Genomic DNA, 18944 nt, shown 5'->3' on the forward strand with positions numbered 1-18944 from the left:
GCAGAGACAGAGCAGTGCTTTTGGAGACAGGAGACCTATTTGTAGGTGCTAATGAAGGAGTTTCCGATTTTCTTCCATCTACATCTTCCAGAACCTAAATTACCCACCTGGGGTTTCTCTTTCACACACTATACCATCCAAATTCTTTAATTCAGGCTCCAGAAACTTTCATCTCCTCCTCTAAATCCACCAGACAAACATTTTATTGAAGGAATTCACCATGCTGTGCAATTAATAATTTTTATCCCCTATTCTCCCTGGCAAAGCATGGTGAATTGGATTCCTTTCTTAATTCATCCAAGCATATGATCCTTATTCCGGATTAATGTGCATTATAAAACCAGGTATTTGCATTTTAATTTTTTCTAGGACTCTTGTTTTAGATTGACCAGCAAAGCTGAATCTGAAAACGTTTGATGGGCCTAAGAGGCATAACAAGACATTCCTTTTAGAAGAGGAGGTAAAGCTGTTACAGTTCTGCTCTGTGTGAGTGCAGTAGGAATAGCCTTCTGGTTGTCTTTGACATATATATACACATAACATTCCAATATATATACACACACACACACACACACATATATATATATATATATATAACATTCCAGTAGCTCAGGACCAAAAAGCAAGGAAGTTCATGGTGTCTCCACAGTGCAGTTCTCTCTGTTGTTTTGTCCCAGTGACTGGGTAGTTTGGTTTTGCTTCAACAATACTTTTGAGAGTGACATCCTGGATTTAAGCTATTAAAGGGTATGAATTTACAGTTCTGGCAGTTTTGGGGTGGAGAAGGAGGTTTGGAAGGTACACTCTATGAATTTGTTCTGGTATTACTGTGAGGATAGTGTTTCCATTCTTAGTGACTAATTGTGAGTTAGTGCATGGGAAAGACAATTTTTAAAATGACAGTGGGGGAAATGAAATCATGTGTCTAGACCAATTCTAAAGGTGTCTGATCACTGATGTGCCTCAGACTGTTTCATTGAAATGACAGAGCAGCTGTCAGTGCAAGCACAGAGATACCTGCTTTTTGATGCTGTTAGGAGAATCTCTGCCTGTGGCCCAAAGTTTTTGGGGAAAGAGTAACTAGAAATCCCTCAAGAAAGTAACAGAGTGCTGTAATCATTCAGGAAAGGTTGTTAGATGGATAAGGTGTCATAAAGAGTTATTCTGATTTGTTAAAGAAGCAGACTCAAATTAGCTTGTTGATGGGCATATCACACACGGTGACTTTTGAGATTTGAGTGTGACTGCAACTGATTGTAGGAAAATGAAGAAAGAACACTAAACAACCTCTGTTTCTGAAGAGTAAATATTAAATAAAAAACTTCATTTGCAAAAAAATATGTGAAGAAATCTTTCCTTTAAGAGAAGGAGGTCTGTTTGGAAAGAAGAACTGTTAAGAGAAGTTCACTTTGAAAGCAGAGGTAAGAAAGGGAAAGGCTAAATTAACAAGGAAATTTTGTAACTGGTAAAGGGCTGGTAACTGTTTCTGAGAAAGTCTATCTTATGAAGCTGGACTTGTTTTAATTGTAGCAAAATTTTGGGTGGATCTTGGGAATCCCCACTAGTTCTGGCAGGATACTGAAGAGGGTCATTGCTGAGCAGAAGCAGTGAGTGCAAGGAAATAGAATTTTCACTGAGATATAAGCTCTTGAAAAGTACAGGGATCGCTGCAACAAACATGATAAGCAGAAACATAGTGCTGAGTGCAAAACAGAATAATGATCTGCTTATTCCAAATCATGCTTCAAAGGCCAGTTTGGTCATTTACCAAGTATCTGATTGCAATTTCAACAGGTCAGCACAGTGAGGGATGACCACAGAGGCAGACCCTTATTATGTGATCAAAGTCAGAAAGGAAGTAAGAGTTCTGAGAAGACATGAGGTGTAGTTGTCTTTAAACAGACATTTTATGGTACCAAGTCCTTTTTCTTGGTTGGGCTTTCCTTCTCCTGAATATTCAAGTCCAGCTGTGCAGGACAGCAGTTTTTATAGAGTAAGCACTAGCTTGTAAATGACAGCTTTTAGATATACTTTATTGAAAAGGAGACTGAAGGGTTCAACTTGTGACCTGCAAGTAAAATTTCATGTGATTGCCATCAGCTGCTTGGAAGTAGAGAAAATTTCAAGTCAATGCAAAAACCTTTACTGGTAAACATGTGTCCTAAATGTGGGTAAATGCTACATCTTGGATCACAAGAAAGAAGTAGTGGTGGTGAGAGAATTGTCAGTGTTTTGTGTCAGTTCTTGCTGGCTGTAGTTTATTCTAGTGAGCAACAGTGGGATGGATTTGGCAATGGCAAGACATTGAAAAGGGCAGATGAACCTGCACAAGTGGCCTTAAACTCAGTAAAATGGGAAATTAAGCAGCTACTGAAAAATATGTGCTAAGTCCTGTGAATTAATGCAAAATTGTTTGAGTTAGTGAATAATGGACTGAAAATCTGATCTGTTGAGACTGTACTGTGAATTTGCCTAGGTTTTCTTTGTTCTGGGGAACAAATGATTCCACTCTTGGTTTCACAAGCAACCAAGACTTAATTAACACTTGGAAATTGCTTGGAGATCTTTGGGTGAAAAGCTATGAAGTTGTGAGGATATTTGATTAAATGCAAAGAAAAGCAGTGCTTTTCTTGGAGAACGGTGAGAATGGGAACTGCTATCACCAGGAATCATTTTCTGCTCTGGAGGCAGGCATGTTTTGCTCAGCATTCCTTTTCTTGATGACAATGACTTGTTTTGGTGAGATGAACAGACTAAGAGCAGTGTTTGTGCTGTGTGCTGTGTGCTGTCACAGTATGAGAAACCTCCATCCCAATAAAGGAGTGGGAGCTCAGCTTTCCTGATATTTTCAGCCTTACATCAGGGGAAGACCTTAAGAGATGCTCTCTTCTTTATGTTTTGTTACATTTGTATAACTGAGTACTACTTACCTGAAGAAAACTGATTTAAAACCATTTGGAAGGTATGGGGGAAAGCTAGGAATAAAGAGAAACTTCCTGACTGCCTGGCCAGGGGGGTGGAAGGCTCTGCAAATTTCATTCCTCCCACATGATCATGGCAATTTATCTTTGGTCAAGTGAGGCAGAGCCTAAAAGGGCTGGGGTGGCTGCCTGTCAGTGCTCCTCTCCTGCTGTTGCTACCTTCAGGTGAAGCTCAGAAGAAACAGTATTTCTGACTGCTGGCTTATGAATTTCTCTTGCTGCTCCACCTGAGAGAGGGCGCAGATCAGCAATTTCAGTCCAGGCTGATTTGCCTCCTGTAACTGTTGCTGATAGGGAAACTGGAGCATAATGTCAAATAAGAGTGAGCTGTGTAACAGAAATATTGTCTGTGTAGAATCAGACGTGGTGCCCTCAGTGATCCAGAGGAATCTCAGGTCTTTTCAAAGACATTAGCTCTCCCTACCCCAGATACAGTTCACAACAGGGTCACCTGGGCATTTCTCCACTGCTTATGTTTGCTGTGGCTCTGTAGTGATACACATTTTCTTTTCAATGGGAGCAGGGAGGAAGATCTTTGGCTAGCCTGAGAATGGAGCTTTGATGGGAGAATGAGAAACCTAATCTTTGTGTACACACAGTTGATTAATTTAAGGTTACAAGGTGCCAAAACACCTTCTCAAGCTATCTGCCAAGTATGATCTATTACTTCGAGCAACATGGAAACAAAATTTATTTTTGACAGCCTTGTAAAATTCTGTCCAAACAGGATTAGCCCTCCTTTGACAAGTGATTAAAAAAAAAGAAGAACAAAACTGGAAACACTTAAGGCTATTACTACAAAAGATTAAGCTTCAGTGAGTAAATACTTAAGAAATTTTTTCAAGGATGGGTGGAAACTCTAAAGATAACAAACTATACTTCACTATTAACTTTTACTGGTTACAGTACTAGTATCAGTTACTAGGACTCCTCTCCTCTGAGGAAGGGCTGAGAGAGCTGGGGTTGTTCAGCCTGGAGAAGAGATGATTTGGAGAAGACCTCATTGGAGCCTGTTAGTACCTAAGGGGCTCATAAGAAACACGAGGACAAACGTCTTAGCCTGTTGAGATAGGACAAGGAGTACTGGTTTTAAATTAAGAGGGTAGGTTCAGACTAAATGTAATGAAGACATGTTCTGTGATGAGGCTGGTGAAACACCAGAACAGGTTGCTCAGAGTATTCAAGGCCAGGTTGGCCGAGGCTCTGACCAGCTTGTTCATCTGAAGATGACTGGGTCACTTCCAAGCCAAGCTATTCTGTGATTCTGTGATTCTGTGCTGACTATCATCAGCTGCCTAAAATCTCAAGACTCTTCCTGTAGCTGCTGCTTTGGGAAGCAATTCCACTGCCAGTGGAGGAGCTCAAAAGGTCACCTGTGAAACTCCAGCAGTACTGGTAAAGAACCATTTTTTCCATTGCTTCTTTTAGAAGTAATGGAGTTCCTAAAGTCATCTTTCCCAAAAGTTGTCAGTGTGATGGTAGGACCTGTGTTGTAGATGTATATTGGCACTGTTAATGGAGAAGCAGAGTGACCAAAAGTAGCCTGTATAGTTTAAAGATCTTATGGTGTACTTTATTTGCAAACAGACTTTCTGCATAGTATACACTGACTTTCTATTTAATATATATTTCTTCTAAAGAAATAAAAGTGCATCTGCTTTCAGACCAGTCAGTGGTATGAGACAAGTAAAAGGCTTGGAAGGTTAAAGAAGAACTTGTTTGTGACCTTTTTCTACAAAGAAAAAAAGAGAAGCTGCTTTTCTGGGGAGGAGAGTAAGCTGCAGGGGAAGAGGGAGAATGGTGCTGTGATGGTAGGTCAAAATTCTAAGTTTCCAGTTTTTACATAGACTTAATTCACAGTAGTGGGAGTGCCTTCTGAAATGAGAGATTAAAAATCAAAATGAAATGGTTTTTTTGTGAGAACATGACCTGTGGAGAGTGATATATGCTGGATCCTGCTGAGGATAACCTGGCAACCTTGATCACTCTCAAATCTGCAAGACCTTTCAGCATCACAGGAACATGGCAATATGCAAATGCTGAAACACCTGCAAATCAGGCTCGAGGAGCAATCAGAGTGAGATAAACATTAATTAGTATAATACCCAAACCCTTAATGGAGGAAGGAACATTGATTGCACAGCCTCACTTGGGACTTCTTTCTGTCAGAGATGCTGGATGATGACAGTTTCTGATTGCACTTACTCAGATAAGAGGTAAGACTTTAAAAACTGCTTAAATATGGAGAGAGAAGAGCAGAAAGCAAACAAGTTGATCTTTCTGTGAGTGGTTGAATGTGTTTGGCTCTTCATAAGAGTATGTATTTTTCCTTTTTGCCTTTCAAACTTTTGAGGTGAATTGGCTTTGTGAGCTGATTTTGAATGCTTCCCTGCATCACAGTAAGCCTTAAGTGTCTTACCAGACTTTCCTTTGCTCTCCCCATCTTGATCCTGAGATGTTGCCAGCTGCAGGGGCAGAGGCACTGAGTTGGAGTGGGGAGTGGGCTTCTCACAGTGTTCATTTTGACACTTTCTTTCCTTGTTACCCTGCTCCAGTACCTGCTGCTTGGAGTGTCTGAGAACAAAATTAAATACAAGAACCATAAACTCAATCCCTTCTTATTCATGCCTCCTGCAGTAAGGGAGAAATTTAATAAAAGCATACGTCATTTGGCAAAAAGAAAAAAAAAAAGGGTAGCTTGACTTTTAGGCAAGAAGCCAAGGTTTTATAGAATAAATTTACTATATGTACCCTGAAGTTTAGAACAGCAGTGCCAAGCATCACCCTGCTATCTCTAAGGCTTGGAGCTTGGGCTGGGAGGTGATGAGAAGCCTGATTTTCTGTGATGTGTACAGTCCTCATTTAAGGAAAAAGTAATTTAATACTTCATCTGCCTTATCCTCCTGTGCAACTTCATTTCTCATTCTGCTCTGTAATGTTCTTTCTCCTTGGTTGATCACTTACTTTTATACTTCAGACATGAAAATGAAGTTCTTTGGTATTCTAGAGAGGTTTGCTCCAGCCTCTGTTGCCTAACCTTTCTCGTTCACCTTGGTGTGCAGCTTGCCTGTCCTCTCTCCTCTTCATTTCAGAAGTTTTGTCATCCCTGTCACTTTTGGGTGACATGGACATTCAACATAGAAAGCAAAGGGTCTCTGTTTGCTCTGATGCTTCCTTACAGCTGAATTCTGTCTTTCTCAGACACTGGTCTTGGAATCTGTTGGCCTATCTTTAAACCTTCTCTGATTTTAAACTTTTTTTCTGTTGCTGTCTGATCCTTAGCAGATATAGATGATAAAAATCACCATTTTTTTGGTTGGCACTGTGGAGTGCTTGGAGACTCACATACAAATGTAGCATTATTGCCAGTGCTGACAGTACCATCAGGCAGTATCCAGTGTCCTGGATGCCAGATTCCTAATGCCTCAAATCTTTTTCCTGTGGGAGTAAGGAAACAGTGAATTTTCCACCATCAATAGACACAGACACAGCAGAGGAAGTCTTTCAGTAGCCACCTGAATGTGAGATTTATCAGAGGAGTTATAACAGAGTAAGAGTAAAGATGTGCTCTGTGGTTGCAGATGGGACAGAGGATAGGGGGCCAGCAAGAGAGGCCCTCAAGGGGTTCCCAAGAATTGGGAGGAAGTATTCCTGGAACTTACTGTGGGTGTTGGAGAAAATTGCCTGTAAAATGGAGAGTGGCTTAAACACAGCAGGATGAGGATTTTAGGACAAAGGAGAAACAAGAGCTAAGTTGGGGGTGAAGTGCAGAGGGCTTGAGGGCAAAAATATTTCAGAGGGACAAGAGAAAGTGAAAGCTTGAATCAAAGCTGCTGAAAGGTTGGCTTTAATATCTGCTTCAATCAAAAAATAAAAGTCTGTATGGATTAAGAGATAATCCAGTAGATAGACTTAATCTGCCATGTGTATTGCTTCCCCAAAGAAAAACCCTGGGAGGGGAAGGTTGATTTGGCTCAGTGCCCAGCATTGGAAGGTAGGTGATGTATTCTTCTTTTTCACAGACCCCCCCTTTCACTTGTCCTGAATGAAGCACATCCTGCTGAAAGGAAGGGGCTGTAGCCTCCTGCTTCTTTGCAACTCCAAAGTCATATTGAATTTAACTAAAGGCATTTCTCAAGCAGAAAAGAGCACTGAGAGCAAAATAACACAGCAATGACTAAGAAAATAGGCATGGGGTAGGTTCAGATGCTCATGGTGGTTTTGAGAAGCAGTACTGGGCCATTTTATTAACACTTAATCCCTCTTGTCCTAATTGTCCTTGTCTTCCCTTTAATGGAAGTTAAGGTCTGAATGACACCTTTCCTCCAGCACTGCCCCTGAAATCCTCAGCCATACCCCTCCATCCCTTCCTTCCTATTCCCTTTCTTTACAAAAACTGGTTGAGTCCTTTGAGTAAGTTCAGTTTCCACAGCAGTACAAATAGTTGATCAAACATGAGGAGGTTTTCTCCATGTATTTTTTCTGGTAAGGTATATGGTGTATTATGTCTTCTAACTAACACATTCAGCTGTATCTTGAGCTGTTCATGCTTACAGTCATGCACCTCTAGGAGCCTGTACACATGGAATTTGGATTGGTTGGATTGAGGGGGTTTCATTTTTATTTCAAAGTTATCTTGTTCAGCAACAAATAAATTAATCTGTAGACTGATATGTATGCCTTCTGTGTTGTGGGCCTGCATGTGTAACCATCTCAGGTGAAGGTTTTTTTGGAGATCTTATAAGGTCAGTGGGATTTGGCCTGTCAAATCCTTGAGCAGGAGATCACAGGAGAATGTACAGGGTGCCTCAGAGAGAAGATCCATCATGGTTTGAAACACCTGAGCTGGCACTGGACAACTTGCCCAGCTTGTGCTGGGAGCAGGCTGTCTGCCTGAGATGGTCTCCTCTCACTGATGATATTTTGTGGGCAGTGGGGTTGGATGTCTCCCCTCTTTTTGTTTTCTTTTTCTTGAGTGAGGGAAGAGATTGGTGAAACACTGGGGATAATGTGGGGCAGGAAAGGGAGTGAGGGATGTGTTTGCTTCACTGGACCCACTCACATTCATGAAGTGAAAGAGAGGAGAACACTTACTGGTTTGCAGACCTGAGCTTGCATAACTATTTGCTTAGCACTTCCTTCTGGGGGAGAAACATGTGCCTTGTCAGATCCTGAAAATTGTGTCTGGAAGTCAGCAGGGTACTGGCTAAAAGGCAATTGATACCTCACTTTTATTTGGAGCTTCAGGAAAGCTTTGTGGAGTTCTTCTAGGAGAGAGGTCTACTCTCAGGTGAGAGAGAAAATTGCATCATTGATTTGAGGGAGAGCAGCAAAGCAGAAATAAATGACTCCGTTTTTTCAGCTTTGAAGGAAGCAAAAATAGTCAGATGCCCCTGGAGAGCAGTACTGGAAATAGTGTCAATCAATACAATTATGAAACCTCTAGAAAAGAGGTGAACTGTGAGGTGGGAAAATCTGCTAGTGAGAGCAGTTAGGAAAGATTTAGGTCCTTCAGAGGCATCTCACACTTGAACAAAACAAGGCAATGGGACAGCCCTGTGACACATGAAATTTGCTGCAGACAGGTGCTAGGAAATGCAGACTGAAAGGAACAACAGAAACTACTCTGAGAACCTATCAAGTGTAAAAGTGATATGAACTTACTCCACTGAGGCAGAGGAGGGTGTGGGAAGGAAATCATGAACAGATTTGTACTCAGTGTTGGTACAAAATACAAGCTGTTAGACTGTGTTTAAAATAAAATGGGGTAATGGAGAATAATTCTGAGAGGGAGAATCTCATGAGGTTCAATTTTGCTCATCTCCCACTCCAAGCAAAGTAAGGTAGAAACAGGCTGTGTGCTATCATGCCATATGCATAAGGAGGAATTTTTCATGCCTCCAGGAAGAGGAGAGCATGGCTATAAACAAACAGAAATACTTCAAGTTTAGAGAAAGTGAGGGTTTTTTTTAGAATGGTACAAGGAGAACAGGCTGCTTGTTCTTGCTGTTTTTCACTATCTGCATTGAGGGGGGGGCTTTATATTTCTATACTATAATAGAGAATGTGCTGTCCAAATATATATACATAAGAAAATACTGGAAAAGATGGATTTGGTACAGTTTGGAATTGGGAATCATGGATCACTGCTGATCTCAAATTCATTACTGAAGGGAATTAGGCAGAGCAGAAAAAGAGCATGAGAGCTCTCTCCTCAAAAGCAAAGAGAGACTTTTGGTGAAATTTAAAGACAATGCTTGAGATTGCTTTTCAGAGGCACAGAATGATCCAGTGGAACTGGGGTGAAAGTTCAGAAGACTTTCCAGCTTTTGCCCTTGTGGCTGAGGAGAATCTGCTGGTTATGCATAGGAAAGGAGGCCTCTTTGAGAAGGTGACTCCATCATTAGCTGTAGCTGATGCCTGCTCCCAGCATCCCAAAGCATTCTGATGCTGATCTAGGGTATGGGTTGAGATAAAAACAGGTAAATTAAATAATAATAATAATAATAGTGATGATGTAATGCAATGTGATGTAAAGGAAAATAATGAAAAAGAGAGAGGAATACAACACAAGAAAGACAAGTGATGCAAATAAAAACAATTGCTCACCACCAACTTGAAGCTTGTCAGTCCCAAGCAGTGGACCCCAGCCAACTTTCTCCCTAGTTTCTATGCTGAGCATGATGCCATGTGGTCTGGAACATCCCTTGGGTCAGTTGGGATCAGGTGTCCTGGCTGTGTCCCCTCCCAACTCCTTGTGGTGGGCTGAGAGGCAGAAAAGGCCTTGACTCTAAGCTGAGCAATAATTAAATCATCCCTGTGTTACCAACACTGTGTCTGTTGACAGTTTTCCATCTTTCTGTGCCCCAAACAGCCACAGGAACATCATGCTGTGAGTCATGGATTAATCCTACTTCATGTTGGAGTACCTAAAGCTCTCAATGGGATGGATACAAGCATGGCTCAACCATCACTGTTTTTCACTGTGAAACAACCCACTCCCCTGGGATTCACATCCTTCTCTGAGGGGCTGGGAACTGCTGTTTTGAAAAGAGCCACTGATTGTTCAGCTCAAGAAGTGTTCTTGCCTCCTTCCTAGGATCTCTCAGCGGGTGGAGGCCAGCCGGGCACAGCTCCGGGCGATTGGGGAGAGAGTCACCCTCGCCCAGGCCAAGATTGAGAAGATAAAGGGCAGCAAGAAGGCTATTAAGGTAGTGACTTCAGTGAAGGCTGCACGCCCTCTTCTCTTCCTTCTTTCTTTACTCCTGGCATAAGCTCTGGAGAAGAAAAGGTGCTCAGCTGCTACAGCTGCTGCCCACTCAGCTCTCCATGCCTTACTGCTGAGCAGGATTGTGGTGAGAATCCCATTCCTGACTTGGCCAGCGGATGAATTTTAGACCCATGAGCCACACAGCTCCAGGCTTTATGTAGCCTTTAGAGGTTTCTGTCCCAGCTGCTTCCTGAGAAAGAGAAAAGAATGTGCTGAGCTAAGCCTAACTAACTCCTTCACTTCAGGCTCATAGACACTTATTTGAATGAAAGCTGCTGTCAGAGAGACTCCCTTTAGTGTATCTTAATCCCATTGAGCCATGTAAAACTGGTGAAAATCCTTCGTTCCCCATTCTTGCTCCATTTTATACAGTATTCCCAACTCCTTTCCTGCCAGTGATCTCCTAGTCCTTTTAGAGAGAGAGAAAAGCTCTGGCAATTCCAGTTTCAGAAGTGGCAGCCCATGCATATTTGGATTTGTTCACATAGCCCTTAGGAGCCTGTTGACTCCAAGGCTGTCCATTTCCACTGGCAGCACAGGTTGCATGTTTGCTCCTCTCCAGGTGTTTCTGCATTGTAGGATTGCCTAGTTGTTGGGTTTTTTTAGTCCCTCCTTGTTTCTCCATAGGTATTTTCCAGTGCCAAGTATCCAGCCCCTGAACGGCTGCAGGAGTACAGTTCAATTTTTGCTGGTGCAGAAGACCCAGCTAAACAGAAATGGCCAAGACACAAGATTCAGAGCAAACACCAAATGCTGGATGAAAAAGCTCTGCAGGTAAGGAGCAGAACAGACCTTGGGAAGGACAAGCAAAGAGAACCTGGAGGCTGTTAATCTGTTTGATAAAGTGGGCCAGGGCTTTGGGACATAGGCTAGGAGTAGAACATATTTTCATTTGGCCTGTCACTGGAGGGGAGGGTGTGAGGTCAGACTGGGAAGCTTATGGAGGTGAGGTGCCACATGGAGAGGGCCATGTCAGTACGAGAGTTTGGATGGCTGTGAACTGCCAAGTCTCTGGAGCAGCTCCATTTCCTGAAATGCTGCTGTTTCCTGCAGCAGTGTTGGTGGGTGCTGCTGCTGCCTGGGCTCAAGGCTTTGGCTGTGCCTAGTGAGGCAGCTGGGATCAAGCTCATGGTTGTTTCAGAAATAATTTCTGAAGGCTCTGATTAACTTCTGGTGAGAGGGGGAAGGTAAGAGGCTTGTGAGTGTGTCAGGAGAAAAAGGAGACATTCATTAGAGCATTTTTCTGCCCCAGGAAATCGTTGCATTTGGGCACTGTCCCTGGGTTGGAAGGACAGGAAGGAAGAGTTGCTGTGCTTAAAGTTTAAAAGTTGCTGTGTATGTGCTGTGTCAGGAGTTGCAGATGTGCTGTTCCTAGCAGGTTAAGGATCAGTTTGACAACTTCCCTGCTCTCCACCCCTAAAGAGACTTCCTTCCTCATCCTTGTGTGACTTGGCCAAAAATAAAGCTGCCACTGAATAATTTATCATGCTAAACTTCCCTGAGTGTTAATGGAGTTGAGACTTCACACAGAGAGGTAGTTATGAATATTTCAGCCAGGCCAAGGAAGCAGGATTGCTGGCCAAATGGAGAGCTGGCAAACTTGAGCAGGGTCCCTGCTTCCTTCCAGTCCTGGCAGTAGCACAGGCAGAGCTGCATGGGACAGGCTGGTGTCTGCCAGGGAAGCCAGTGAGTGCTGCTGTCTGGAGTGGGGGGCAGCAGAGGCAGGCAGGGTGCAGACAGGGAGATGGGCTCCCACTCTGAAGGGCTGGTGCTGAAGTACAGCCCTTGCACAGGGAAGGGATTGAGAAGAACATCAGCTGTTAAAAAGCAGTATCCCACAAAGAGCAAATGGTCCACATGCCATGCCCCACAGCCATGTACCTGGGATGCCATCTTTTCCAGTCCCAGTCAGTCTCTGTACCATTCTGCCATGTTCTGCCCTTTGTGACTAAAGCTGCCATCACCACAGGGGCTTTGTTTCAGGCCCTGGGGGATGTTTGTTCTCCCCTCCTGTGACCCATCTTTTGATCCTCTTTTGGGACTGTTGATCTTTCTCTGGTTTTGCTGAGTCTGCCTCATGCAGCAGTTGTCACTGTTGCCAAGCTCACACACACGAGCTCCTCTGTGGGGTGGGGGATGCTGCTGTCAGTGGTGAAGGATGGAGGGGCTGATGTGCTGAATGGGGCTCAGCGTGGCCAAGCTCTGACCACATTCCAGGGGGACAGGCCCTTCTCAGCCATAGCTGAGCACAGAGCCTTGCAGTAATGAAATGTGACAGGGAGAAGTCTAATGTTTGCATTTATGCTTTCCTCAATTATTCAGGGCTTTCAGCAGGGGCTCACTGCCTGTGTCAGTTCTGATGAGAGCCTCTTTGCTGTGAGCAGTCACAGTGGCCTTTGCTAAACTCCTCGTGCACACAACACCTCATCAGGAAAGCAAACTCTGCTGATGTCAGTCTGAGGGGAAGTGGTGGCAGCCTGTGCTCAGCCTTTAGGGTTTTTGCTCTGGGGGGAAGCAACTGAGTTGGAAATGTGTGTGGGTCTGCAGTTGATTTTAAATGCTTACCCCTTGGAATTTCTTTTTGCCCCCTCAACTCCAAGCAAGTGAAAACTTATTTGTTTAGAGGATGCTGTTTAGGTTGGTAAGGTAAGCACTGATGGGTAAGAGTGCCAGAAACACAGTGCTTGTGGTAAGCCTGGAAAATCCCTTTGCTTTGCACACTGCAGTGGTAGCAGCAAGGCTGGACTCAGCAGGGAGCTGGCTGCATCCCTGTGGGGCTTCCCTTTGTGGTGGGAGCTGTTTCTGGGTGCTGCACATGGGAAGAAGTCCAAGCAAAAGTTACCATCCACTGCTGGAGTAACCTTGCTAGGCTTCAAAAGTGTCAGTAACTTGACATGTCCTTGTGAATTCTGCCTCTCCCAGAGCCCACCATAGGCATGTGGAGGCTAAACCAGGCTTTTGTCACTTGCTCATCTTGAAATACTTTCCTAGCTGGCCTCAGCACTCCATTGGTGTGGGGGGAGTGGGATTGCTGGTACATCCCACCAGTTCCATTTGTAATAGTGTGTGTTTAATTAAGCTGAAGAACCACAGTGACTTTATATATTTTTAATTTTCTTGGGAAGAAAAATGCCTGAAAATGCAGTGTCCTTGGGGATTGTGATCCTGCCAGGTGCCAGACCCCGGGTTGGGGTGTTTGAGCCTTCAAGCAACCCCCATGACTTCAGTATGTCAAGGTTGCCAAACTTTGGCTTAAGAATTTAGTAATTCCTATAAGAATGTTCCTATAACAAAACTAATTTTTAAATGGCACCTTAACTTGTGGAATTCACAGTTGCAGGATATTTTTGACAGTGTGTGGAAGTTCCAAATTTCAGAGCATCTCTAGGTACTTGAGGAAGACTAGCACTTTGATGGCATTTAAATTAAAAGGATTATATTTCACGTTTCAGAATAGTCATACTTAGTGCTTTTATAAATTCCTTAGATGAGGTTTATAAGTAAATGTAGGTAATGGTTGTTTTCTCACTACACCCTTAAAGTGATGCACAATCTTCCAGTGCTAACTGAAGTATACAAAGAGAGAATTAAAAAAGATATATAAATTACTTGAGGGCTAAGTGTGTCTGAACAGTTCTGGCAAAAAGAGTCAGTACTCCTTCATGCTGAAAAAATTAAACATTGAGAAATGAATATTAATGATCAAAAGAACTTTCATTTTTGAGTCTCCGCTTCTACAAAATCTAAATAAGAATTTATATATTTTTGCCTATTTGCTTCCATTAAAAAATAGAAGGTGTTAACTTCAATGTATTTTTCACAAGTTGGAACCTGAATTAAATCAAAACCTTACATGTCCTTTCTTATAGCATTTTATAGTCTCAGAGCATCATATAAACTCTTAGTGGATTAACTGAACTGTGACTAAGCCATTTCCTTGGATTTCTGGCTACCAGATTCAAGACTGAAATTTCAATCAGCAGGAACTGCTTGTGTCCCTGAGATGTGGTCTTAAAACTGAACCAGCAGTGGTCACCATTTGTCCCATACAAGTACAAGGAGGGGAGAGGGACTCAGAGAATGGGGTGGTGCAGGGATGCTGGAAGGAGTGAGGCAGTAGGAAGCTGTGGACAGTATTTGGAGTGGTGGCAGAAGAAAACCACAGGTGAGGCGAGTTGCTTAACCTGACAAAGTGCTCTGGTTTCTCCTGGTATGAACACTTACTACCTTGTAGCTGCTGCCTGCCTTACTTGTGAAAAAAGAACTGTGAAGGGGCTGAGGAGGGGTCTACAGAGGGGTCTGAGGTGGAGGTTTGTTCATCCCAAAGTGTCTCTGTTCAGGAACTGATGCCTTTCCTCCCTCTAGAGCAGAGTGCTGTGGGCACTGAGCTTCATCCCCCAGAGCATGTGGCAGCGGGCACTGTCACGCCAGCTGAAGCACTGCTCTGATGTGGGATGGCAGCTCCTGTGCTCTATAAAAGTCAGGCAGCTCAGATGTAATAAGTCCTTTTCGAAAGGGAGCTCTATATATTATGCATGAAGTTTTAGAACTGAGAGAGAGAAGATTTCAGTTCATTAGAGTTGAAAACTCCTGCAAATCCCTCAGGCTTTGCAAAACCATCTGGCACACGTTCCACTCTGTGCACTCCTTTCTGCCTGATCTCTTGCCTAGTGCAGGCACTCTATTCTTTCCTAACCTCTTTTTCCTTTGCTTTCCTGCCTACCCCACCAGTGCAATCACAGCTCTTAAAACATCAAGTGAAGGCAACAGAGGGGAGGTAATAGAGATATGTGGGGAACTCTGCCTGCATGAAAATGTGTCATAATTGCAGACACTGTAACAAAAGCCTTTTAGGCTGTGGTGCTTGATCCCAGCCTCTGACTATAGAGCCAGAGTGGTGGTTTTACGCTGGTGGATACTTGCCAGAGTAACAGTGTTCAGTATGACCCATCCACGGCACCAAAAGCACTTGCTGCCATTCTGAACTGCCAACACTTGCCATGATTGTGGGGTTGCAATGTTGTCCACGTACTTCCTAGCTCAAGGGGAGATAGGGAGCAGCAGTGTTCCCAGACCATGCAGTGCATCCAGCAGTGTGGGGTGTGGTGGCTGGGGAGAGCTGCCTCAGCAGCCATGGTTCTAGTGTCTTACCATCTTTTATCTGTCTTCTTGCAGGAAAAGCTCAAGTATTTCCCTGTGTGCGTGAGCACCAAAATTCACCAGGAGGATGATGCAGAAGAAGGCCTTGGCAGCCTTCCCAGGAACATCAGCTCCCTCAGCTCCCTGCTACTCTTCAATACCACCGAGAACCTGTGAGAGCTGGAGCAGTGCTGTGCTGCTCACCTGCCCCTGCTTGTCCTCAGAGGAGCTTTCCCTTCCTCAGGCATAGCAGTGACTGCTTGCTTTGCTGGGGATGTTACCTACCAGGCTCTTGATAGGACAGGGTTTGATACCTCTCTGCTGGCTTCCAGCTGGGAACCTTCCCTGCTCTTTGCCTTGGGTGGAAGCAGTTACTTTGTCCATACCTGATCCTCTACTCACCTGCTTCAACCCAATTTTGCACTTTCTTTGCTTAGTTCTTCCTGTGGTTCATCCAATTTCTTTCCAGCCTTGAGATGTGCAGTCACTCCTGCCCTTCTCTGCCCTGCGTGCCAGCTTAGGTACTGCTTCTTCTCCTGACAATTCCTCACAGCATTACTTTACTGCTTTTGCTGCTTTAATGTCTCTACCACCTCCCTCACTGCAGTTTCCTTTCCCACTCACATCATGGTTCTTCTTTCTGCTCTTATTGAAGAGCTTCTTTAAGCTCTTCTTGAGCTTTCAGCTGCTGGACCTTGTCTTTCTTCTCCTGAGCCATGAATCATTTCTCCTTTTTGTCTGTCCTCCTGGACCCTGAGTGACAAGTCACTGGTGTCCTGCTGCAGACTGTAGGATGGTTTCAGGCCATGTGGTGGAAAGGGGAGAGCTTGGTCCTGGTGGCACTACAGTGGGGCTTTGCTTTAGAATTAGTCTGGAGGCTGCACTGGCAGGGTGGGGAGCTGCTTGCCTCCTGGTTGTGAAGGGGAAAGGCAGAAAAATGGAGCCAAAAGAAGGAACCTGGAAGGCCCAACATGTTCCATCTTTATGAGTAAAGTCAGGTCTCTGCCTCCAAGGCCCTCTTGTGTACACTGTTTTTTCTGGCCTTGGCTCTCACTAAAATACTTGTTTTCTGCCCTTAGGTACAAGAAGTATGTGTTCCTGGATCCCCTGGCTGGAGCAGTGACCAAGACCCATGTGGCTCTAGAAACAGAGACAGAAGAGAAGCTCTTTGATGCACCTCTCTCCATCACCAAAAGGGGACAGCTAGACCGACAGGTGAGAGGCAGCTGCTTACATTTCAGAGGGTTGTGCTCAGCTCTCTGAAAAGAGAGGACTTTGATAGGGTGGTGAGCAGGTAGGACAAAAGCCCCTTACAGGGCTGCAGAGGATTCATTTACCAGAAGGACCTTGCCTGGTTTTGTGCTTGAGGTCCTGGTGTGAGCTTGGTGAGTGAGACAAAAGCCTCACACTTGGCAGGCATTTCTCTCTGCTCAAGCCTTTGTTGAGTGGTGAAAGGAGAGTAATGGGATGGGATATCAACTCACCTTGCTGCTTCACCTCAGGGCTGTAGGGAGGTTTGGAGGATTTATCACTTGATCAGCTCCCTTGTGCCAACTCCTGAGCCTCAGAGTCTGAGGGTGAGGTGCCACTGCTGGAAGGTCCCTGGGGTGAAGTGTGGTCCCATCATTCCTGCTGGGAAGAGGTGCCTACTGGTGCAAACAGAAGGGCCAGCCAGACTGAGCAAAGGGCTGTGCTTGGTGTACACATGGGGCAGGCAGTGCACCAACCCAGTTGCCCCAACATGTGACTGGTACCTGGCACCTTATAAAGGCCATTACTGGGGTGTACTAGCTTTGCTGGGCCTGGGAAAAGGAGTCTGGGAATCATTTGCTCATCAGGTTGGACTGGAGGATATAATGTATATAGTGATAGAATGTATATAGTGAACAAACTCTTTATTCACAGTGCACCATCACTACTGTGTTGCCTGTGTGTTAAACACAAAAGCAAACCCCTGGAACTACTGGGTTGTGTTTCTGCATTTTAATCTTGGAAATGGTTCAGACACTATCCTCTTCTGGAGGAGAAGGGACTGGTTTGTTTAGGCTGCAGCAGTTAGTGCATGAACCCTTCAGAATTCACGTGCTACTGTGAAACTAAGAAGGGTCCTGCACTTCCTCCTCCTGCAGCCTACCTTTCCCAAGCCTGGCCTGCAGGAGGTAACCTCTAAGCACAGAGGTGTAGGGGTAGCTGATGCACCAAGGTACACCAGCCCAGCTCTGACTGCTGCCTAGGTTGTTCCTGCAGTGCCCCTGTTTGCAGCAAGCACATAGTCACTGCCTTACCTTGTTGGTTTGGGTTTCTTTAGGTTGCTGAAAATTACTTCTATGTGCCGGATCTGGGCCAGGTCCCTGAGATTGATGTGCCCTCCTACCTGCCAGACCTGCCTGGCATTGCTGCAGACCTCATGTACAGCGCTGACCTGGGCCCTGGCATTGCACCCTCTGCCCCCAGCAGTGCAATTCCAGAGCTGCCCACTTTCAACACTGAGTCGGTGGAGCCTTTGCAACCAGGTATTTTCAATCTCTGATCCCAGGACCCTATGAAGGAGGAAGGCAGGGATTGCTAGAAAGTGGAGATGGGGCAGAAGGTCCCTTGGGAGAAATTTTAAGATGGATGATGGATGTTGCACCTGTGGCTTAGGCCTGAGGGAAAGCTGCAGCCTGCTCAAGTTCTGGCCTGACTGCAGCCCCTTTACCTCCATCCCCTTCTCTCTGCATAGCTAGGGAGGAGGGAGCACAGTGTGTGTGTCAGCCTGGTGGGATGCCCTTGTGCAAGTGGGATGCAGCTGGGAAGGGAGAGTAGGGGAATCTCAGACTCTTGCCTTGGCCCTGGCTGCTGTTAAGAGATGGTGCACAGGGCAGGAGTGCTCTACTGCAGGTGCTGAGGTCTCTGATCTGTTGCTGCTGAGGTGTGTGAAGCTCTGAGCTGAAACTGGGACTCTTCAGATACAATTTCTTTAATATTTCAGATCTTCAAGATGCTAAACTATTGCCACCTCCTCCCCCTCCACCTCCCCCACCGCCTCCTGTTGTGCCAACTCCGGTGCCTCCTCCACCGCCCCTGCCCCAGCCCACGGCACCCTTGGAACCAGCTCAGGCAGTGAGTGAGGAGAGCAGCAGCACAGTGCCTGCAGGTAAGGGCTGGGCTCCTCCACAGCTGCACCAGCCTCCTTCCCTTCACCTGTGTTCTTGGGGGCCTTCCCAGCCTTCCAGCAGGGGAGGAGGTACAGTGGGATGAGAGGCTGTCAAGGTCTTGGAGTAGCCCTTGCCATGGGAATTTGGTTGGGCCTGTCGCTGATGCACTGACCCATGTCTGCTGCCTGTCCTTCCTGTCCCTGCAGCTTCAGTCCAAGGAGCCCCAAAGGAGGTGGTGAACCCCTCCACTGGGCGTGCCAGTCTCCTGGAGTCCATCCGCCAGGCCGGGGGCATTGGGAAGGCCAACCTTCGCAGTGTCAAGGAGAGGAAGCTGGAGAAAAAGAAGCAGAAGGAACAAGAACAAGGTGCTGAGACTCTTTGGCAGAATTTCTTTTCATTGCCCAGGCTGGGGAAGCA

At 45.1% G+C, this 18944-nt stretch overlaps 1 protein-coding gene across 4 annotated transcripts in view; it reads left to right on the forward strand.

Annotated features, from left to right (window-relative positions):
- The window catches only part of WASHC1 (WASH complex subunit 1), a 38126-nt gene that overhangs the window by 16875 nt on the left and 2307 nt on the right, over positions 1 to 18944 (forward strand). For all 4 annotated transcript variants that reach the window (XM_071422267.1, XM_071422268.1, XM_071422269.1 and 1 more), the window contains 7 exons: positions 10081 to 10192; positions 10879 to 11025; positions 15427 to 15563; positions 16470 to 16605; positions 17699 to 17903; positions 18362 to 18526; positions 18734 to 18892. In XM_071422267.1, coding sequence (XP_071278368.1) covers positions 10081 to 10192; positions 10879 to 11025; positions 15427 to 15563; positions 16470 to 16605; positions 17699 to 17903; positions 18362 to 18526; positions 18734 to 18892 — 1061 coding nt within the window. The remainder of the gene's footprint in view (positions 1 to 10080; positions 10193 to 10878; positions 11026 to 15426; positions 15564 to 16469; positions 16606 to 17698; positions 17904 to 18361; positions 18527 to 18733; positions 18893 to 18944) is intronic.

The sequence above is a fragment of the Agelaius tricolor genome, unplaced genomic scaffold, assembly GCF_023055355.1.
Source record: "Agelaius tricolor isolate 1412-34295 unplaced genomic scaffold, bAgeTri1.0.p SCAF_3, whole genome shotgun sequence".
Lineage (NCBI taxonomy): Eukaryota > Metazoa > Chordata > Aves > Passeriformes > Icteridae > Agelaius > Agelaius tricolor.